The 24,333-nt window shown below is 37.5% G+C and overlaps 1 protein-coding gene across 1 annotated transcript in view; it reads left to right on the forward strand.

Moving 5' to 3' along the window:
- ALG14 (ALG14, UDP-N-acetylglucosaminyltransferase subunit) overlaps window positions 1–22,921 on the forward strand; it is a 23,279-nt gene extending 358 nt beyond the window's left edge. The window contains exons 2-4 of the mRNA XM_026057704.1: window positions 2,344–2,495; window positions 7,164–7,286; window positions 22,536–22,921. Of these exons, the coding sequence (XP_025913489.1) occupies window positions 2,344–2,495; window positions 7,164–7,286; window positions 22,536–22,766 (506 nt within the window). The 3' untranslated portion in view covers window positions 22,767–22,921. The remainder of the gene's footprint in view (window positions 1–2,343; window positions 2,496–7,163; window positions 7,287–22,535) is intronic.
- The last annotated feature ends 1,412 nt before the right edge of the window (window positions 22,922–24,333 follow it).

Raw genomic sequence — 24,333 nt, forward strand, 5'->3', positions numbered from 1 at the left:
AGCGCCGCCGCGCCCCGCCGAGGCCGGCGTCGGGAGCGCGCCAGGGCCAGCGCGGCTCCTCTTCCCCGCGGCGCCGCCTCATGGTTTGGGTTTTGTAGTCCTTAGTGTATTTTTCATGAACACTCATTAAATTTCTGCGTCTTTATTGTGGGCATTTTTGCCCATATTATAACTGACACTTTGGCTTCTGATCCTTCAGACTGCCCGCGAGTTTCATTCATTAATTCATTCATTCATTAATGAATATATTGACTACAATTAAGCAGGACAAACCTTTGCAGCTACTTGATCTTCCGACACTAAATTATTGATGATCCCTTACATACATCACATTTGTTAATAATTTTATCTAAATCACATTTCTGTGCAGGCTTACATTGGAGATATTGCGGGTTCGGTTCCAGACCACCGCCATAAAGCAAATATCTCAATGAAGTGAGTCACACGAATTTTTTGGTTTCCCAGTGCACGTAAAAGTTATGTTTACACTATAATGTAGTCTATTAAGTGTGCAATAGCATTATGTCTAAAAAACAACATGCAAAATGTGATACAGACATGAAGTGAGCACATGCTGTTGGAAAAATGGCGCCAATAGACTTGCTCGATGCAGGGTTGCCACAAACCTTCAATTTGTAAAAAAAGCAATATCTGGGAAGTGCAATAAAGCGAAGTGCAATAAAACGAAGTATGCCTGTAGTTTACTTAAGAGACTGTCACTTAGGTCTGTTGGAAGCCTTACTATTGCCAAGGTATGTCACATCTGCTATTCCTCATTACCTCCCCATACTTGCTGGGCAATTATTTTATCAGATAAATTAGATGACCTTGAAAATTTTGCCATTGACAAATCCCAGGCAAGCTTTGATTTCATCACCTCAGTGTCCCTGTAGTTTTTGCACACTAATAATTAATTACAGGTCTTTTTGCCATCTAAGTTTGACTGTTAGGTTTATAGTTTCTCAGGTCATCTTCACTTGTTTTTTAAAGGTTTGGAAATATGCTTGCTTTCTTCAGTTCTTTTGGAGTTTAATTTGTACTTTAAAAAAAAAATACATACCCTATAAGTTTGCCAGATAAAATGATTCTTAAGTCAGTCATATAATGTTCAAACTTAGTCTTGGAAACTTTTTTGAAATAGGAATCTCCTGTTTTTCTGTGAATACTCAGTAGATTGCATTAAAATTTGTAGAAGCTTCAACTAACCATTGCTCATGAGAAATTCCTTCTAAACACATTTGAAAAATAGTGTATGAAAATATATGGAAAGGTGACAAATTCTAGTGCCTAATCCAAGCAGTGTGGCTCACTTTGTCTGTCAGTTTTTTGCCAGCTATTAATACTTGACTTCTATAGCAAAGTCTCTTAGAAAACTTCTAATGAAACTGGACAACCAGAGATAGTAGGAATACATTTAGTTTACTATTTTGGTTTGCAACTTGTGGCAGAGTGAAAAGTAACAGATCCAGTAAATGTGCACGCACGTACTTAAAGGTGCAGTTTGGCACTGAGCTGACCCAGCCTGACAGATAAAGGTGAGCCCGCTCCACTTTACCTGGCCACAACAATCTTCCCCTTCCCTCTTCCACTGCCACAGGCATTCACAAAACTCCAAGCCAAGCCAGTTCAGGAAACTAAACTGACAAAAAGTTAACGCCACCCCCCAAAAATAGAAGAACGACCTCCCCTTCTCTCCAGTATTCTGCCAATTCCTGAACAAGGTGACCTTGCAGTTAAAAGAATGTCAACACCCATTCAAGGGGAGTAGCTAAAGCATTTGGCTGTGGCAGGACTGTTTCTTCTGTCAGCATTCAGCCTTTAGATTGGCTTAGCAGCAGAGTGAAATCACTGCCTATGTGATTTCAGTGTTATGATTTGAGAAAGTGCAGTCCCTGAATCTGGTCTTCATGTCATAAGACTGATAAGTGGATTCAGTGAGAGTTATACTTTCAAGGTGCAGGTCTGAACGGGATCTTCAGTTTCATTTTGGCAGTTGCCCCATGCTATCACGGCTTTTGAATATGAACTACAATATAACTCTTTGCCCAATTATTTTTGCATTGTGTACAGGACATTAAACACAAATGTTTCTCTTCTGTGTGAACCTGTTTCAAGCCCATTAAACCGAAAAAGTTCTATCGATGTAGCTTCAATGGGAGCTGAATTGTATTAGTGTTACTTAATCTCAAACAACCTCTAGCTGAATCCTTTACTCACAGAAGAGCATGACTGATACTATTAGAACCAATATGTTTTAAAAGGAAAAGTGACTGATTCAGCTGAAGAAATTGGAAGTTACAAAATGTTTCATATACCAACTGCAGTTTACTTGTTTTTTTACAGGTGGACACACAACAGAAATCCTGAGGTTACTTAGCTGTTTGTCAGAGTCGTACTCTCCTAGACATTATATTCTCGCAGACTCAGATAAGATGAGTGAAACTAAAATACGTTCTTTTGAACAAAAAAGAGCTGAAATTTTCTCCAATTCCCAGGTAACTTGTTAAATGTGTTCTTGTAAGATAAACTGATCGTAACATGACGTAGTAATTCAAGGCACCTTGAAAGTGATTCTTGAAAAGGATTTTTAAGATCAGCATCTATTGTTTGATTTTTCTAGATATTGATAATCACTTTCACTAAAATTCAGGTGAAGTTGCCTTTCTATACATGTTATTTTTTACATTTCTGAAAGTGAACTTTATAAGCACAGTTGATTAATGCTGTGTTAGAGACCCAGGAAATGCAAAATAAATACACTTTAAGACAGCATCAAATGCCATTCTTGCTTCCAGTTTTCACTGCCACTTCCTTACTTTCTTTTAAAATGGTCTTTACCTGCTGTTAAACATGTTAATACCTTTAAAGAAATGAGAAAACATAATTGTAGTGAAAGTGATTATACATAGAAGGCTCAAGAAGGCTCTATTGCTCAAGAAAAACACACTGAAAATAAATCTCTCTTTAAATTTTGTAAACTAAATAGCCATAAAGTGTTGTTTGTAACTGTAAAAGTATTGGGACAGAAATGCAGTGGGTTTTTTGTGTTTTAGTTCAGCATTTCCCTCAGTAACATATGGATATTTTTGAAAGAAGTGTTATCTAAAATGTTCTATCTAAAGAAAAGCTTTAGAAAACCTTAATTAAAGTTCTATTCTTTTTGTGTGTTACTCAACTGTTTTGTTTTTAAAATTGAACATTCGTTACATAAATGTTTAAAAAATGTACAGTACCTCTTAGTGTCAGATAGTTTTCTGGTTGATGACCTGAACAAATGCTGAATCAGTCTTCTGAACTCCTAAAAATCACGTAAGATCGTGAAAAGATTCCATTATCTTTTCATCAGACCTTTGCCTGCTTTGAGCTAATTTGTTGTATGATTAACAGACAGCAATATGACTCTCTGCTGATCTAAAGTGTGATCTGATGTCCAGTGAAGTTAGTAGAACGATAATAGTTATATGTAGAAACTGAAATAAGCCTGTACAATGGAAAGGAATGTAGTGACTACATAAATCTTAGACTTTTAGACCAAGTAGTGCAACATGCTGTAAATGAATTATTTACATGGTATCGATTTCAATATGGTACGTCTCTGATATTTCTGTTGTCTTCAGCAACACTACTGGGACTAAAGATTGTAGGACTCAGTACTAATGATTTTCAGAATTGGCCTTTTAATGTAAAGCAAGTGCTGCCAATGTGAACAACTGACTTACTTAGCAATGACATTTAAAACTTTGTTTATCACCACTTTCACCTTTAAAGATGAGAGTTACGTGCATACCCCAAGTTGCTGAATTAAGTGAGGATGACTCAGTTGAAAACTCAGCATGGCAATCTCTTCTCTCACTGCATGCTAAGGATGAACATTTAATTAAGAGTGATTAGAAAGTAATTCATCTTCTGTCACTAACATTGGAGGTATCTCCTCTTCAGAGAAATCTTGTTTGGTAATTGGTCATTCACTTAAAGAACCAGTCATATTCACTCATCTGAAAAATGTCCAAACCTAAAATATTAAATTTATTTAAAATATATATTTTGAGTATTAAAGTATTATGGAGCTTTCATCTAGTTCACTTAGTTTTGTTCCCTTCCCTATCCCCTTCAACTGCTAGTAGGATCATGTACTTAAATTTTCGTTGGAAGTGAAAAGTTAGAGGAACACAGCCAGATAAGAGATGCTCATTTTCCTTTGGCCATTCTTTTTTTCCGATGCACGCTGACCACTCAGCAAAAATATTCAGAGGGAAAATGGAAGATAAGTTCTTCCAATATTTGTTAACTTTCAGAGTGTGCTTTCAACTGTCATGTGTTCTGGCACAGGGGATGCTATAGAGCATAAGATACTTAAAAATCATGTATTAATGGCTTCTTACAACTTTGAATAAATGGATGGGAAAACTCTGAAAAGTACAGCCCGTTGTCATTCCCTTATTCTTCTTCTCAAGGAAGCGGATTTCTCCAGAACTGAATTAGTGAGTGTGAGTCAAAGATTGGACAGACGATGAACTACAGTAATAATGATCTAAGAGAAAATCCGTGTACTCATTTAACAAATTACCATGTAAAAAAAAACAAATATAACCAAGTTCTCTTCTTGATCTGTGGTTTAGCCCTGTCCTAAACCTGCAGAATTCAGGGAGAAGGAAAGGAAGCTAGAATGAACCTCTTGCTTACAAGAAATGAAGTATTGCACCTCTACCTCCTAAGTCTCCTGAAAAGAAAATCGTGTAGTTCCCAGTATGAGACCATAGGAGATCAATTTGTCTATCTCTGATGTCAGACATACTATACAGTTTTCCAACAAAAGATGCAGGAGGTGCTTAATAATAGTCTCTCATTAGATGAGAGACGCAAATTGCAGAAGCATCTGGCAGTGGCTTTTAAACAAACAAACAAAAAAATCTGGTTTTGTTTCCCGGCTTAATATTCAAGAGTTGATTGATATGTGGGCCAAAGTCCTAACATAAGAGACAGACATTGGAATGCAAAGTTTCAAGCATATTTTTTGAATAATATAGATAAAATTAGTGTGATCTCTATTTGAATCTTACAAGTAGATTTCTACTTTGATACTATTTGGGGTCCCTGCCAAGTTTTGCTGAAATCAATTTTCCACGATGAAGAAAATTGTATACAATTTTCTTGTTTGGTTGGGTTTTTTTAAGCAGAGATTGCTTAGCTACATTCTTACAGTGAGGGGTGCATCTGTATAGTTCCACTGAACCCTGATCTGCCTAAAACTACCTTATCATCCATATTTATTGCATGATTGAATACTGTTGTTTGCTCTTTGCATAAGGGAACATGGTGAATGCAAAAAAAATCTTTTTTTTTTGAAAGGTAACTTCACTGTTAGAATTATTCTGTGTTACCGTGCTTTAAAACTTGCCTATATCGAATCAAGAAATTCTGTTGTGCTACACTGAAAACATTCAGGCTTCCCGTTGGGAGAATATTCCAGTTTTTCTTCTTTTGTAAGTTTGTGAACGTCAAGAATTTTACGTTTGTAGAGCAAAATATAAGTCAGTGAAAAAACAAGCTATTTAAAAACTTTTACCTAAGTAAATCTGAGTTTTATTCAAGAACTGACACCTTTGGAAAATATTCCCTACAACTACTTTCAGTTCCTATAGACACTTTAATGACAGTTATTTATTAAAGGATACTGCAAGGGTCTAAACTCCACTTTATGGCATTTCTTTTTTATCACTTGATCTCTTCCAAAGCTCTTGATCTCTTCCAAAGCTCTAAGAAATAGAGAGGTAGTGATAACCAGATTTCTGTTGAATGGGGAGCAGAGGGCATGTTTATTTTTCCATATACTGTTGTCAGACTAGTGCAATCAGAGTTTCAAACACCTGCAAATAAAACATAAAACAAGTAGTTTGTAACATCTGTTAATACCTTCCAGTATCACAATAATTAAAGAAGCTTATTGCAATGAAACAAGATTATTTCAATCAAGAAAATAACTTAATATTCTGCATTTCTATGCTTTTTAATAATTCTTGCCATCTTATATATAAGAAAGCCTCCAGCTTTTGTTATTCAGACGATCTTTATTTTTGATGTGCAGCTACTGCAACATCATCCTTTCCAGTCACAAATCACCAGGGCTAAGCTATGTCAATTAGAAGTGGTGTATTTGAAGTAATTGGGGAATTTTCAGTGTTTATGATGACATTAAGAGTCTCCCACTTCCGATATGAGTTCTGCAAGAGTAGTAGTGATCTGATGTCCCCTGTAAAGTTAGTGACCGTTGTCCAGATCTAAACAATGTGTCAACATCACTGCACACTACATTGCAGCTAATATATGTGTCTTTCATTTAAAGAGTCAAAAATTTCATTGGCATCAGGACTGCCTGCTGATTTAGCAATGTGTTCTTAGATGTGATTCCTCTAGGTCAAGGTAAACCTATCTGGGAAGAGGGCAGGAAGCCTAAGTGCTCTTAACTGCGTACTGTGTTCTGAGGCAAAAAGAAAACATCCATGTTTTGTTAATTTGATACCTTTTATACATAGAGGATCAATCCCTAGGAAAAGAACAAAGAAAACCTTTTCCTGAACTTTTTCTCTTTAATGATAAAATGTTCTATTCTGTTTATTCATGTAAATATTTTGCATTTTGAATGTGCATATTGCACATTCTTTTGAATACCCATTGAGCAGTCATTTAAGGGATAGTGATATTTGCTGTTACATTTTTAGTAGTATGCACTGGACATTAATTGAGAAAAGTTGTTATTTTCTTCAGGGAAAAGACAGAAGAGAGTCATATTGTTTGGATTAAATCTAATCAAACCTGGAAATGTTTCACACTAACCACTAGGTGGGGCACGAAGTTAACATACTGCAAATGAAGTTGCTCTAGCTAAGTTGTTTATTAAGTTAGGAATGTTTTAAAGTAACAGTAGAAGAGATTAAAAAAATAGATGCATAGTTCTGGTATTTTGTTGTACTGTTTTGCCAGAAGTGCTACACATGACACCGAATAAAGCACCTGAGAAAAGATTTAATATCCAAACACTTCCAAACTAGATCTACAAAAAAAAAAAAAAAAAAAAAATTGGCACAGACAGGTCCAATAACCCTATAGAAGAACAACAACATTCTTAGAGAAATAACAATTCAGCTTATCATGCTCTCTTCCAGTTCACCCTTGATCGCATTCCCAGAAGCCGTGAGGTTAGACAGTCTTGGACCTCCTCCATGGTAACAACCCTGTACTCCATACTTTATTCCCTTCCTTTGACCTACAAACTGAAACCAGATTTGGTAGGTAAAGTAAATCTTAATTAATTGAGAACTTGCTAATCTGTTCTATATAAGCATTTGGAATATCAAAACATTGCARGCTGTATCTCATATGTATACTTAGATTTATAGCTCACAGGAAAAATATCTTTGAATATAAAATTAAAGCTGAAAGAGAGATAGTAGCAATACAACAAGAAACAGAGAAAGGATTGCACTGCTAGTGAATTAGGATATCAAATACCAGTTTCCACCCCCCAAAATTTTGCAAGTAACATCAGAGGGTTTGTTACTCCCTTGTAAATGCTAGTAGAGCTGGCACAAACAAGGTCACAGGTTCTTGATAGTATCTCTTCAGGATTGCAACAGCACAAACTGTGCTTGAAATCCTGGTTATTCTGTTGACTGATCTTGCTCCCAAAATGGTATGACCAGTCTGGAATAGGCAGGTTCAGATCAGCAGAAATATATACAGATTCAGTTCTTGTGCTTGCATGGACTTTTCAGCTACGTGCAGGTTTATTCAGTCTTTGGCTGACTGACATTCATTATCTCATCTAGTGACAAATACCATCACTGCTGAAGTGGCAGCTAGATTCATCTCACTTCAGTAGTTTTGTGAACAGCTTGGGAAAGTCACAATCTCATACTAATTACAATGCATTTTTAATAATATTCCACACACTTAATCAAGTCAGAGCATTCAGAGTTGTCAAGTTGTAGAAATAAACAAGATAGAGATACTTCACCAACAGAGTTAATGCAAGAGTTAAAATGTAGTGCATTGAACTCCAGAGTTTGAGTCTTACAATTCTTTAGGAGAAATCTGGTTAAAGCAAGCCTTTTGCTAGAGCTGCAGTCATTTTAAGGTGTCGGACATCCAAATTTGAGTTTTTAAAAGACATTATTTTAACAGAATTTCAAATCAATATTTTGTGTGGTTTAAGATATTTAAATGAAGCCTGTATAAACATATGCAGTTACAAGATCTTTTTCATAATTTAGAAGCAACATGTATATACCCACAGAGGATGTTTGTAAGTAGGTTTCTTTAGCTCTCATTGTGAACTGTATTACTAATTCTAAAGAGGATGAACTATATTTGTGCTCTTTTGAACATTTATAGAAGTTGCTGTGAATTATTTCATCTCATTGGCTTCAGTAGTACTGGTACATACCTATTGTATGAAAATACATACCTATCGGTAGTATAGTACATATAGGTACATATAGTACATATAGGTATAGTACATACCTATCGGATGAAAAGCTAGTTGCTTGCCAGAGTTTCCAGAGCAGTTTAGTGTGCAAAACAACAGAAGTAACTTCTTTGCAGTTCTTGTTTTTCTAGCCCATTCTGAAAACTGGAGATCAAGGCAGAGTTGGGAGGGAGGAGGGGATGACTTGCTATTTTTTACAGTGTTTTTAACTTGTGGGGGAAAATAGAGGGATCTTTACATGAAGCAGACATCTTATAGGAAGGGAAAGTAACAAATATTTAGGAATCACCTTGCTACACTACTGTTTTCATTTAATATATATAAATTTTATTAGCTTACTATTGCAAATGAAGTTGACTGGGAATTCCCACTTTATAGCTTAATATATTGCTAAAAGTGTCAACAGGACACATCATAAAAAAGCAGAAAGTTACTAATGGTTATATAATTGCATGGTTCCTCTGTTTACAAGAGGAATTTAAAGTGACAGCAAGATTTGCATGTACCATTATTAGAATTAGTCCTGGAGTTGATAAGCTGTGGTACACCAGGAGGGCCCTAATGCTTTTGAAAAACACTTGTCCTTGTAAAATTATTAATAGATTTTAGCAAGGTTCATAAGCCCTTTGTAGTATTTAAATGAACCACTAGTTCAGAATTCTGTCCAAAGATTCCTCATCCGTGATCACATAAGGGCTGGAGGGAAAGCAGTTCCCAAATATTTTTTGCCAGGCACCATTAGCAGCAACAATAGCAGCTGGTACTGCCACTGGCAGAAGCATCTCCAGCTGTATGCTGAATCTTATACCACCTGAGAGTCGGTTGCGTAGGACTAGTTGTGTGCTTATCATAGTTGAGGAATTCTTTAAAATATAGTAAGTCAGACAGCTTGTAAAGATTTTAGAGTATTTATCAAAGAAAAGTGATACGGAGATTAAAATGCCTCACACTGCCAGTGAAAAGATTTTGTGCAGTATGTGAAGCAACTGCTAATATCTAACTGCCCTTAGCTGACAATGTTCTTAGTGAACTGCAGCTCCCCCTAGTTGTGGGTGAACATATCAGTAGTTTAAAGATCTAGAAAGGGTGGAACAAATGCTGGAGTTTACAGGATTCATCTATAACTTTTGGCACAGAAATCAACACCCAAGTTTAGAAACAACAAGCACAGTATTACATCATGCTGAGGACTTCACATTTTTAAACAGTAGAGCATACAGGTGCTGTACATTCTCAGTCTGGGCAACTGCTTTTGTTGAACTGTAGGAGGGAAAGAAAACATTGAATTGCTTCTAAGTTGTTTATATTTAGGAGCAATCCTGAAATCCTTACACTTGCTTCTAGGTTCATCAGAAAAGTGTATATGTTTGAGGGCTGTAAGATCAGTCCTTTGACTGAAGTCTTCTCTGGGCACCTGGAAGCTAGAGAAAAGCAGTACTGTTGCAGTTTCAGTTATCAAGGAATGCAGGACAAGAAGTACTGCAAAGGGAGGCTGTGAAACCATTAGGTGCAGAAAAGCAAGATCTGGAGCAGATAGGCTTAGGCTGGCATAACTAGTGTATCTATGGAACCAAAATAGGTGTAAAGGGGAAACAGCAGACCTAGCTGCACAGGAGTTACTTTATATATACTTATTTACATGAACACTGTGTCTCCTTTGTATCTCACATTGGTCTTCTGGCAAAGCTTCTTAGTTTGCTTTGCCTGAGAAAGCAGTTTCATCTAACACTTCTTCAAGATACTGAATTCAGAAACAACTGAACAACTCCCAGGAGATCTTTACTGACTTGCAGGACTCATCCCATGCTTAAAATGGGCCTTCAGAGAGTTTAAGAAATGTAAAAAAATTTGTTTAGTTGTTCAATTTGAGATCATCTTCAAGAGGCCCGTTTCTGAGTTATGCACATCTACACTCTGCAAAGTTAAATCCCTTTAGAGATATTAAACCAAGTAACAAGACTAAGATGTCAGAAGCGATGATTGGCCTTTGTTCTTATAGCCAAGTGCCAGAATTCTAGAAATGTAAGCGTCGGTGTTTTGAAGGCGCTTCTATCCTGCGCAGTTTTTATAGCATGTCTGTCTTAGATAGGCTTCCTACGCAGAGGCCTAAAACTCAAAGAAAGCATGACTTGTGCCAGCACACTCTGTTCACACCTTCCTTGCCCCCAAAACACTTTTCAGGCTATTCAACAGTTGCAGCCAGATTTACTATGCAGTCCTAGCCTCAAAGACTGTAAATTCCTACCGTGAAAATGGGCAACTTGTCAGAGAAGAGAGATTATTAATGCCTTCATTGAGAGAAAGACTGAGAAGAGACTTAAAACCCAGATAAGACATCAGATCTATTAACTAGTAAGAGATGCAAACCCTTCTTAGACAGTTACAGAAAAATACACAAGCTACACTGAGAGATTTTCCCAAAGCTAGAGAAAATTACTGGATCTTACACAGATTATTTGATGGCCAAGAAGGACTAAGCCAGAGTACTGCTATTTGGGGAAGCCTGTGTTAAACCAAGCAAAGGTGGCTGTTCTTCACATTAGGGCCTCCTTTGCATGGGAGGTCTCTGGTAAGGAGTAGTTTTCATTTGTACAGCAAGTAAAACAAGCTCTGCTTTCTACCTCCCCACCTGCTATCATCTGAGTGGGACTCTCCTTTTTAAACTTTCTAGAAGCTTGAAATCTGCTTTATTTTGATGCACAGCTGATTATGCTTCTAGCTGCCTGCTGATTCTTTTATGACTCATATGAGGCCTGGATATCCCATCTTACATGCCTGGTCCCTAGACTGGTTAAATTCACAACAAGCTTTTTAATTATTACAGAAATATTCACACAGTAAGCTATATGAAAGGAGATCATTATTTCATTTAGCTAAAATTTTCCATTACTTGTACCCTGCTCAAAATGTCTTAAGTTCATAGCACTTTAACAAATTGCTATGATGAATAATAAGTTATTGTCCCTAATATCACGATTCTTATTAGATCTTTGTAGAAAAACAAAATCTGGGTGGTAGCCTTATTTCTCTATTCACTTCTTAACAAGTGAACTTTGTATAATGGAGTATTAATAAAGATCTGGTACATTCTCTTGCACACTAAATCTTTCTGCCCCATTTACAATTTTTTGGACCAGATTGCTTTCATACTGTGTCCCAACTACCATTGTTCTTCTATGATCAAAACAGTCAAAATAAACAAGAATAAGCACATCAGATTAAGATGATCAATGCTATAAATTGTATAGTCTTAAAAAAAAAAAAAAAAAATTAAGCCATCCAAAGTTACATTTAACTTCTCACTTAATGAAGATATATTGAGTCTTTTTTGTCCCTGCTCTACCTTACATCTTGTGTACAGCTGTGTACAGCTACCCTGCAGTCACAATGTAAAATTACCCTTGGCTGAGCACAGATGAACTTCCAAAGCTATTCAAGTTAGCTAGTTTAAAGCTAGCTTGGTAGCTCTGTACTGCACTACTATCATTTCTATGACCAACATTTAGATATGCCTGTACACACTACTTTTTTATACTTTGTTAGGAAAACAAAACAAAACAAAAAACAAAAAACACAAAACAACCTTGCTGAGCTTTATAAACAAAACCAGTCACTTGAGAGATAAGTGTCCTGGGGCATCAGAAAGACAGCAGTAGCAGTAAAGATGAAGTGAGATCTTAGCTTAGGTTTTAGCCAAGTTTAAACTAAAGACTGATCTGTCTTAACCCATTACCTATGTCATGAACCTAACAAATATCCTGGTTTTCCTGTCACATGACTTCCACAAACATCGCACACCCTTGTTTCAAGTAAACAGCCTCGCTGACTCTGAGCACTGAACCAGACCACTGGCATCCAGCTGCAGATTGCTAGCTACTCTAGGTTTTGCATTGCAGAGAAATTTCAAGCAGGTATTTGAAGAGGATTCTTGCTATACAGTAATTAGGCAGCAGCCTCCTAAAGGTGTTTATATACATGTAAAATGTCACTGTTTTACCTAACCTAAAATACCTATTTCAAGTTCTAACTAAACGAGCACATGACTAGCACACTGAGATTTGCAATTAAAGGCACGTTTTAAGTCATTGTTTGTAATATGTGTGACTATATTTAGCAGTCTTCAGATTTCGTTTTCCTTTGGAGTAGTACTGTTACTATAATAAGCAGTGCTTTGTGATAGTGACAAGATGAGATAGGCCCTTACTTTTTAAACAGATTCTAAAATCTTAGATGGTATTTTGGGGACACTCTGACCAAAAGACTTTGACAGGTTCTAGCTCAGCCAGAGTGACACTCAGAGTGACAATGGCTTCCTGAAAGAAAGCATTGTAGCTAGTGTCCATAGCTGCAAATGTAGTTTGGTAACCAGCATTTCATGTGCTTGACTTTACTTACTTGTATTATGACCACTTTTCTCATCCACAGAAAGTCAAATTTCCTGTACTTCCCACTAATTTATCAGCAGCAGCAATAAACTGCAAACCCATTCCACAGCAACATGGAATAGGTAGGGAGTTCATTCTCCAGCCTGCCTCTGCTTTGGTAATCTTGTTCTTCTTTAAACAACCTTTTGTCCATCTCCCACAGTTTCTCGCAAGACACACTTCTTGTGCCCCTGTTTCTTCACGCAACCTTCTGGCAGAGATAATGATGTTTGGTTGGTTCCACTGACAGTCAGGCTGTGAATTTAAAATTTAATAACCAATACAAACATTCTGGCAGACTTGAGCATTAATGCAGTTTTACAACCATCATTTACTATTGTTTATGATTGATTGGTTGCATCTTTCTCATTTCACATTTGGCAGCTAGGCCAGAGCAGGCTGAGCTCACATGTCCTGTTCTGCTTCCACATACCTACAGAAGCAACAAATATATGGATGGATACTACAACTCCACATGCTTTTTCCTCCCAGTCATTACCTTTCACCTAAAATACAGGGGCAGTTAAGAAGGGTGCCTAAGGTTAGCTACATCATCCAAAACAAAACAAAATTTCAAACTCACATGTTTCTGTATGGATCCACATCTAAATTCTCAAACTTTCCTCAGTAAGCTGTTGCCTAACTCTTGAGGCTCTTAATTATCCTGGTTATCTTCCTTTTCATCAGTAAAGCCCCTAGGCATACCCAGAAACAGACCTGAGTTGTTTAACTCTTGACAGTTAAATGGCCACATGCATAGCTCACTCCTGAGCTCTACTGAGATCCAGAAACTAGGAGCGTCTCTCACAGCTTTGCATGGGACAACTGATCCAAAGCACATCAGCTGGGCCCTTTCCCTTGGCTCTTGCCCAAGCTTAGTAACTCAGGGCTAGGCAGCCAAGTGCCTGGGAAGCAGATGTGACAATGCTCAGCGCTGTCACAGTTAAATCCTGCTGCAGGTCTAATCCCTGGTGGTTTTTGGAGCCTCTGCTTTTCTGCCCTAGAAAAATCCACAGGATAGGATTTTTGTCTCCCTCACCCCACCCTGTTTTAAAGTGAGAGTTGGGAAAGTGAGGGAGTTGGGGATGCTGCCCAATGTATTTTATCTATGATGAAAATAATTCAGCAAAAGCAGAAAAAAGGTAGTGCACGTTAGAAACCCAAGTGCGAGGTTTTCTCATTTAAGTTGTTGCTCTTCCACTTCCTTCTTCCCTACTCTGGCATTTACTAATCTTACTTATCTTGGTTAGGTGATCTGCCTCTAGGACTGTGCATGTCTCTGCTTGCTCTGAAAAGCACCTCACCTCCTGTGCATATTAGGTGATAACAACAATGCTGTGCCAACAAAAGGCCCAGAAGTGGACTAGGAATGGTTTCATGACAATACTACAAGCTATAGACTACTGACTAGCTTGAACACGAGCTATTGCTATAGAATACGATAATTATCTTTTGTACTTTTGGTCATTCAGGTGATTTAGAGACTAGGAGACCAAAATGTATCTATTCAATTCCACTTTAATTAATTGATTTACATCAGACTACACATCTAGATCTTTTGTCCTGGCCTGCACTCTACAGGTATGTCCAAACAGCAAACACAGTTCAGAGTTTTAGCTGGTTTTATATACTGCATGTGGAAGGAAATGAGCTGGATAAGATCTTCACATTTCAAAAAGAATAAACCATTGATTACTTTAATGACCTTTATATTGTTTAAACAGAACCTGATATTATTTTTCTTCCCTGCCAATAGCAATAGCATAAATAGTTAGAAAAGGTTCTGCTTTTTTTTTAATCTTAGAAATATTAAAAATACTAAGCTAATTTTACTGGAGATTGCAAACTTGAATTTTCAGACACATGCTAAAGAGTTAAACTAGAAAAGCTTCAACAAGGACACTATCTCCCACATGCTTAAATAGGTAAGTCAAATATACATTATCCAAAATACACACCAAAGCTAACTTTTGAATTATATCACTGGAAATCCCTTTGTCTCTTAATTTCTTAAGTTTCTCTTGTTTTTCTGATTATCAAATAGACTTATATTCCCTAGATCTGTTTTTACCTTTACCTCCACATAAACGAACTATCTTTTGAAACCTTTTAGAAGTGTTCATTATGAAAAAAATAAACTATTTTTCCATGTTTGCCATCCATGCTTAAGTTGCCATCAAAATTACTAGCAGAAATTGGTTCTTAATGGATAAGGCCTGCTATATCTGAATGTATTAAAAATATAATTCTATTCAAAAGAAAATAAGACAATACATTTTATCTTGCTCTCAGGATACGTTAATAAATCAAAATGCACACTAATAAAGACAATGCTCTCCATACCTGGTGATCTTCATTGAGACGGATCTATGGGAAACTTGATCCACCTGCATGAGTGTTAAATTATGGTTTTCTGCATCTTAAAATTGAAAATATTGATGTGCAGATAAAGTAAGTGATATGACCCAACTCCCATGGCAAGTCCACAGCAGAGCCACAAGTACAACCCAGGTTTCTTGACTTTCCAGGCTTGCATCTTGATCACAAACTCACAGTGTAAATATATTTACAATTAAAAGTTGAAACATTTGTTCACTGATGCTTTTGTTAGTTTAAGTTTACAATTAGAACAGTCTCTATCATTAAGAGAACTGATCCCACAACTACAGGGACATAATGCTGGTAATTCTACTTCCACAGACTGCAGCTGGTGCTCAGGATACACTGAGCCATCAGCTGGATCACATCCTTGAGAACAGCTAACAGCTGAGACCAAGGAGCCAGATCATGCCTACCTGTGTAGGCTACTCAGTACTTTTGTAGGTAAAGAAAAGATTGTTCAACTGAATATGTCACTTTACAGAGCATTAATGTGAAGTTTTCAAAACAGTAAGATAATACTAAAAGCAAGCAAGTGCTGATGAGGTCATGAGATGCTGTAATTTGCATAGCAGGATGCAAATGAATTCACTGAGAAGTCTCTCTTGCTTCTTGTGCCACAAAAAAAAAAAAAAGCTGCAAAAGAAAAATACCCAAACATACGCAAACATTTGTAGCTACACTCTGAAATCATGATTACACTCCTGAATTATACACTCCACAGTGTAATTACATTCCTGAAGTGTCAAAACCCTAGATCCTACTTTTTGAACACAGTGGTCCAAGACTAGCCCTGATAAGAGAAAAATAATATTTTATTATGGTGTTCCTGTTAATTTTCATTTCAGTGTCTTAGGCCTTCTTCTCAGCTTGCATTAAATCTGACTGTTCAGCTTCTCTGTCATTTTCATTGCTCTCTGCTCTGTTTCCCGTGTTTCTGAATAATCCTTCAGGTAATGTTATGGTCAGATTTGCAGTTTCCTGAAGAAGGCTTTGTTTGTGTCAAGACAATGTCTTCTGCCCCCTCTTAATTTTCTGTATTTATATTTCACTGAATTATGTTTGTTTATTGTTATTTCTGCTAAGCCCTTTTTGAAAGGTTTTTGTTTGTTTGTCTATCCTTGTTTCTAGAATTTCCTAAAGCTGATTTTTGTGAGGTTTTGCATATTGCAACTTGCCATGGTACTCCATTTTTTTATTTACATAACTGCAGCTTCCAATGGCACAAAATTTGGATATCTCTCATTAACTAGAACAAACAGTTAAAATAAAATACAATGCACAGATTACAACTCCTTTAGTCCTTTGACTGCTTTCTATAACTAGTATATGTCCATGCTGACCTTTGAAAATTCATTCCAAAGCCAGGATTCACTTTCCCTAGCAAGCTAGAAAGCCACTAACCTGTCACTTGTTTAACTCTGAGTCCAAAACCAGAAACTGTCTGCTGAAAATACCTTTGGCTAAGGAGCTTTGTCAGATTTTTAGATGGTCTAGTTTGTTCATCTGAGCTGAATGAGATGGATTTATACTCCTCCTTATTTTTGATAGAAAATTAAGTATTTTCATAATTTTTTTAATCAAGCCTTGCAGACAGGCACACTTTTTTCTCAAGTCTCTTCTGTGAGTGGATGACAGTATAGTCATTTTTTAAAACTCTTTTTTCATCTTTGATAACTTATTTTCAATTGTAATTCAAACTGGTTTCCCATTTCCTCTCTCTCCCATGCTTGCTTTTTTTTTCCACTTTCCCTTTCCTTTTCCCTTCCCTTCCCTTAGAATACCAGGAACAGCTGTTCAGATTTCCTTGGCTTTTCCAGGAAACCTCAGAGGTATCTTGTGGGCTTTCCTTTCTCAGTAGGGGGAACAGTTACTTTCTGTTCCCAAATGTTAATTAGCCATTGAAATGAAGTATGTATCAACAAAAGCTGAGCTTGAAACAGTCCAGCAAAAATGCAAGCAAAATAAAGTTACTGTTAATATGTAACTTTTTAGGCCCACGATTCTTGCTAGGAAACAGCAGATACCTAATTGCTTTTCTTCCTACGTTGCTAGTGAAAAGTCTGTTTACTTGCACAGACATGTAAAGATCATGTAATATTAACGGTATAGATTTGGATTCCTCAGTCAATTTTGTATCACTCCAGTTGCCTTTGCCTGGTCGCTCGTCGCCAGTCGTTTGGGGACCCAGGGAGGGGGCGCTGTGGGTGCCGGGGCAGGGCCGAGCGGTGCGCGGGGTGCGCGGGGGAGCCCCGCAGCCCCGCCGCTGCAGGTCGCCGCTCCTGGCCGCACCGCACCGCACCGCACCGCACCACGGCCGCCTGCCCCGGCCGGCACTGCTCTCCCTGCCACTGTGCAGGCCGCCGCAGCCAGTCCCCGTGGTGACAAGAACTGCCAGTGCGGGCGGGTTCTTACGCAAGTCAAATCTCACATCATTTTTCCACTTTCTACTAAGTTTGGGGGGGGCTTGCAGTGTCCTCCTTTTGATTATTGTAATTTGGGAACACACGCAGTACTCATAGACTTCTACATTAAAGATGCAAGCAAGCATGTATTTACAGATGTATAAAAAACCTGCAGGTTTTCTTCTTCGTGCATTTTTGTTTTAACCTGTGGCCTGACATTTAATCTTGAGCTGCAGTTTCGGTGTTACGGCTGGTAAGTGTCGCTGCGCTACACGGTTGCATTCCCCAGCTCTGCCGCAGTGTTCAGCTGCAGGGAGCCACGTGGCGGTTCACTGTGTGCCAGCTTGTTCTTTCAACAGCTGTAGAAGATACCTGAAACAGAAAGGCAAGAACTATTCCATTTTTCTATGAAATTAATAAGAAATTCCATTTTTATGTGGAAGTAATTAATATGAAATTAGATTTAGAGTGAGAGTTGCTAAGTCTAAATGTTATACACTACTCCTTTATTTTTAAATCTCCATTAATGTACTGATGAATTTGTTTACTGTACTGTTTAAAGTCTGGTTACATTGAATTCCTAGAGGATTTTAATATGTAGGATTTAGTTTATAGGCCTAGCTGTGAAGCCTCACAACTAGTGATCCAGCTTAACAGTTATCTGAAAGTTTCTTTTCATTCAAGGAGAATATAGGTGGTAAGGAGCCCCACAGCCCTCTTGGCTTCTAGAAAAATCCCTTACTACTTGTTGGCAGCAAAGCCAGATAGCTCAGTGACCAGGCAAGTCCTTGGACACTTGCAGTTCAGAGAGGTCAAAAAGATGATACAAAACTTGTCTTTGACCCCTTCTTTCCCCCTTTCTGCTCCATCACCAAAGAAGGCTGAACCAAATAAACCAGAGAGCTGTGGAGACATCTCTCATGCAAGGCAAATATTCTGCAGGCAGCCTTGTAGCTAAGGTAAATAGTATTGGGAAACACCCTGAACAGCCTGATTGACCTTGCAGAGGCCCTGGTCCGTTCTTGCCCAATAGATGCTTGCTTCTGCTCCCTGCATACTCATAATTTCCACTGGATTCACTGAGAGATACTTGTATTCTGTTGGAGGGTAAAAAGCAAAAGCCTTGATCTTTTCAAGATGGAAGACATCATTTTCTCCAAGATTTTGAGCTGTCTTTTGCAATTCATTAGTAGAACAGCTCATCTTCTTGTATATTTAGGGAATGCTGTAGACAAGTCAGGCCCTTTCCACCTTCATGAAAAGTTTGTGTGCTGGTACTAGCTGAAGAGCAGTATTTCTAGCTCATCAATCTGCTTCATAACACACATCCTGGTTTTCTCAGAAGTTTATCCTGCATCCCTTGATGCGTGCGTGATGTCAAATTCCAGGCGGTGGGAAGGCTGTTCTTGTCTCCTAGTGACAATGTGTGAGGGAGAACTGGTCAGGCAGTATTTTTGGAGGGGAATTGCCACTCCAACACATTAGCAACTGTTAAATTCCGGGTAGGACATGTCTCTAGACACACACTGAAGGTTAACTGAAGGTTAATTTTTAATGATCAGAAAGATTGATTAGTAGTTCTGACTTACAGATCATGACCTCAAATTCAGATAGGGATCTATTCATCCACTGGGTTCAGCAGGTTTATACCAGAATCACCTTCAGGGGGAGATTCCTAAAAGCAAAGACTACAGAGTATGGACATTCATCGTCAGAGTATCTTATGGGCATTCTCCCTACAGAGGTCCTTTAGAGCCACATCTGCTCTATCTTGGTTGAAGGGGTATATGTGGGAGGGGAAAGAGCAGATGACATAAGAGTTATCATTAGATCATATTTTTTAGAGATGTCTAGTCCATAATTTGCCCCACTGCCTGATCCTTTTTCCCATGAATCAAAGGGCATCTGAGCAGCAGCTTGCAAGTTATAAAAGGTCAGTAGCAGGTATAAATTAAAGTGGGAGTGTCATATCCAAACCTGCATATAGTAAAGGTGTTTTATTAGGGTTTTATTTGAACAGCCCCATTTAACATTATTTCATTATGTGGTTTTTGAATTCACTTATATCAGTTTGGAATTCATTCTAGCACATCTCTTTGTGTGTGGAGCTAGCCATGAGAATACCAGCTACTAAAAGGACTAGAGCAGTTAGCCAAATTTAATAAAGGTGGAAAATAGGATGAAGTGTCTGGGACAGTGGCTTAATAAAGACCATGATTATAATAATTCAACTTTTTATAAAATCAGTTCTACCATCCTCAACTGCTGAGATGAGGAGAATGGTAGGATTTCTACCAGACTTGAACCATATCTGTGACCTTAAGGTTTTGTGTCAGACTGTGGAAAGTAGGGGAATGATGTGAAACTTTGTCCTTGCTTTAGCTAACTAGGTTGAGCTTTCATAGTAGATAGAGACTAAAAGAAAGCAAAGTCAGTATAAGTCCAGAACAAAGACTGGTGGAAGGATGCCTGGAAATAGGGATGCAGAGGGAGAAAGTATACTGAGAGAGTAAGAAGGAAATGAGAGAAGAGAGGGGGGAGACATCAAAGAGGGCCAGCAGAGTGCAGAGAAACATTGGAATGGAAAATGCTGAGGAAAGAACAAGGGAGTGGTTGGGGCTGTGATACAGCAGAGGTAGGGCTTGGGGAGCGACAACAGCAGGACAGTGTTTGCACTCCACGTAGCTCTACTCAAGGAAAGGGTCAATGGAGTCTTCTGTTTAGCGGTGTTACATATTTTTATCTGTCCACTTAAATTCTGAACCTGAAATCAGCAGTCAAATTGAGTGCTCAACTCAACTCTCAAGAAAAAGGAACAAGACTTAGGGTTGATAAGAATCTAAAAAAAAAGTAAAAACAAGCAAAAAAGGGTATTTTTGACTCTTTCAGTGCCACTTATGCACTTACCTGCCACAGACCAGATTCTACAGCAGACACACTGGGTTTTTTTGCCTGCAGACCCAGGGAAACACTCCAGGTTGTTTCATCTGCCTATGTTTGCAGTACAGTCACAAATGGTGCTACTAAGTAGAGATACCCAAACATGCTTTACTTTAGATATCAGTAGCAATCCAGCTGCAGAAGGATCAACATCAGTGCAAATTAATCTAACCTGTCAAGAAATAGGGCAAAATGCATGGTTTAGTTCACAGGTATGGAAGAGTTTCTTTGAAATGCTAAAAGACCATGTGGTTGGTTTATGCCCTTATATGACAAGCCAAATGTATAAAGAACAGATTTTCATTCTCACTAGATCATAAAGTAGGTTTTAAGACCCGTTGTGGATTTACTTGAAAGCAAGTTCAGCAGGAGGTTTGAAATGAGTATATTATTCTGATTTCAGAAATCTAGTATGCAAAGTGGATGTATTAAACTTATTCTCTTAGTCATATAATCATTAACATAAAAGAATTACACTGTTGCAATTTTCTTATACAAGTAAGGTTACTATTTGTGAGTGCTAGTATGCTAAAAAAGCCTTCTCTAGATTAAAACAATGTACAGAAAGTTACTTCAAAGAGACTTTGAGAAAATGTCAGCAAGTCTTGTATGAGTCAATCACTTAGTTAAGATCAATGATAAAATCCGATAATAATTTTATGTACAATATTAAGTTCTATTGATTCTGATAAGAAAATATTGTGTTACGGTGGTCATGTCCCCAAACTAATAGATTTCTGGGGCCATCTCAGAGGCAAAGAAAGGCATATGTGAGAGAGAATTTGGCACTCAATAGCATCAGAAACCTCTGACTAGCAAACACAAAGTATTGTTAACAAGCTTATCAGTGGTATCTTGCCTCAAAGCAGGGAAGGAAACATTCTGGAATATGTTTGCTACAGCTATGTAAGAGAAACTCTGTGATTTTCCCCCCCCCCCCAAAATAGTATCTTTCACAAGCTGGTGAACTTGGAACAAAAATGTAAGTTCATAGGATATAGGGCCATGATTTTATAAAAGAACTCTTTATTTCCACATAACCCCCGGCTGTGCAGAAAGTACCGATTACATGGTAGTTGTTAGATTTAGTAAGAAATTCCTTGCCTGAAATCAAGGTACTTTTATTCATAATTTAGATACCTAAGTAGAGTGCCTAATATACCGTGGTTTATGCCTTTTAATTTTAAGTGGTCTTTTTTTTTTATTTTACCAATATATAAAAATTCAATTCCTTTTAATGTTAATATTTGTAAGTGAATTTGAAATCCTCTGCTGACAAACACATGACATCCACATAGAATCAAGCATTTTAATGAAGGTGTTTTGGTAAATACAAGTGTTTACTAAAAGAGGAAAAAAAATCCAACAGCCCTGCATATCAGCTAGTATATTTTGATGAAGGTCCTAATTCATCAGCACATTTTTGCTGAACTCTAAGTGTTTTGCTGACTTAAGACAAAGTCCAAGATGTTTATAACTGGATCCCAGATTTAGTAATCCTAATTAAACTTCTTTGGCCTTATTATGCCTTAATCTGTGCTCAGATCTCATATTTGATATAACACAAAGCTGTTATTGAGGATGGAGACTGTTCTAGCTATATTCCTAGGAATCAAGGAATGCTGCTTCCTTGTTGGCAAATTAACTGTCCTGTCTCAGAGCTCTTCTCCTCCTCCCTGGCAAGTAAAGAAGTATGATCTTTTTGCAGCTACTTTGAAATCATTCTGTTGATTTGCTTTTTTTTTTTCTTTAAACATTCTCTTGACCTCTTCTAGTGTTTAATACATCTTTGGAAATACTATTTTTTGCAAATGTAATGTTATAAGAACATGTACACTCTTGGTTCTTTACCATATGAAAATTTTCTTGTTTTACTTTTGTAAAATATTTCATTTCTTTTAGATACTGTGCAATGGACCAGGAACATGTGTTCCTGTCTGTATATCCGCTCTTCTTCTTGGGCTTCTAGGACTAAAGAGAGCAATCATTGTGTACGTAGAGAGCATCTGCCGCGTGGAAACTTTATCCCTCTCTGGAAAGATTCTTTACTACTTTTCGGATTACTTCATTGTTCAGTGGCCTGCTTTAAAGGAAAAATATCCCAAGTCAGTATATCTTGGTCGGATAGTATAACAGCAGAAGACAGACTTTACCTAAAATAAACTCAAAAAGCTGCTCACTAAAGAAATGTATTATTTTAACATAATTTATTTTCGAAGATTCTTGTTAAGAAATTAGGCTGGTACCGGAGAAGCAAACAATAATAAAGATATCTTTACATTAAAGTACATTTTTGTGTAGGTGCATTTATTGCCATCATATAGGACTGTTCACCAGTACCCCATTATGACTTTAAGTCTATACAGTCTCTGTTTTCATCTAATTTTCCTGCTATGTGAATAGGAATTTTTGTCTACAAATAAATACGGGAGTTTGTATGAATTGTAACATTTCCTCTAAGGAAACTTTGTGTAGTTTTCTAAATTGTAAGAAACAAAGTCTTGCTTTAACACAACAGACTTTATTTCCTGTATGCTAGCAGTGAAGTCCCTTGTGAATCCTTAGAGTATAAAGGAAACAGTTATATTAAGTTGGCTTCATGACAGTTTGTACTCTACAGTCTTCCAAAACCCCCAAAGCATTAGACTGGTATCATTTTTCCTCTAGGCTTGTCGAAGCTGGCCCTGTAATCTATAGTGCACCTCTGAAAATTCTTGCTCAGTTCTAAAGATAAATAAAAAGGTGACAAATGTCATGCTACTGGCACAATATTTATAGATTTAAGAAGTGCTTTCTCCCAAGTTTACATGCAAAAATCCTTAGCAGGTTTACGTCACAGAGAGCAAACTGTTGCTTGGGATAATTGGACTCGTTCAGGCTCTTGTATATGGAAAAAATTAGTGTTAATAGCAGTAAAAGTGGAAGGGACAGATACTGTTGTCTTTTCCTGACACAGTGAATTTAACTTTCTGTACATTTTGTTTTCTCTTTTCTAAGCACCTTACTTTCAGAGTACAGTATGCATTTAAGAAGATTTTGTCATGGCAAATGGTATTATATTCCTTGGAACAATTTTTAAAAGCTATTTAGCTGGAGGTAAGTATGTGAAAGTCTACTTTAATATTTCACATTCATCTGGCAAAATGTAATTCTACACACCTATAAAGCAATATAAACACATCTGTCCACACACAGTGCTGTAGAGAAACACATGCAAAGAAAAAAGCTCACATAAAGGCAGAAATGCTTTACAAAGTGCACAGACTGACTATGGTGAAGCCAACAGCAGCTCCTCATGCTCTCACAGAAGGAGAATTTTGCTGTCTGAAGCCTTTTCCCCAGTGTCAGATGTCAAAAACATTGCAGAGGTTATTCTGGTAGGGAACTGGGGGGGAGTTGGGAGTTGGCTGAACAAAAGCACTGGCTCCTGCTGTTTGGAAACAAAGGTCTAGAGGAATATTCTGCTTTTCATAAAACAATATGTAGAAAATTACTGTCATGATATTGCAAGGCCCTGTAGGGGAGCCAGCCATTATAACCTGTCCAACAGGCTTAATAATTCTTAGCTGTGGGAGAGACATAATTAGAGCCCATTGATGTGGTCACATGTAAGTTCAGAACATAGACTTTTTGCGGTTTTTAACCTAGATTATGTCTGACATTAAAGAGCAGTTAATAGGTTAAGAATATGTGGGAAGGA

The sequence above is a fragment of the Apteryx rowi genome, unplaced genomic scaffold, assembly GCF_003343035.1.
Source record: "Apteryx rowi isolate R43461 unplaced genomic scaffold, aptRow1 scaffold_14, whole genome shotgun sequence".
NCBI lineage: Eukaryota > Metazoa > Chordata > Aves > Apterygiformes > Apterygidae > Apteryx > Apteryx rowi.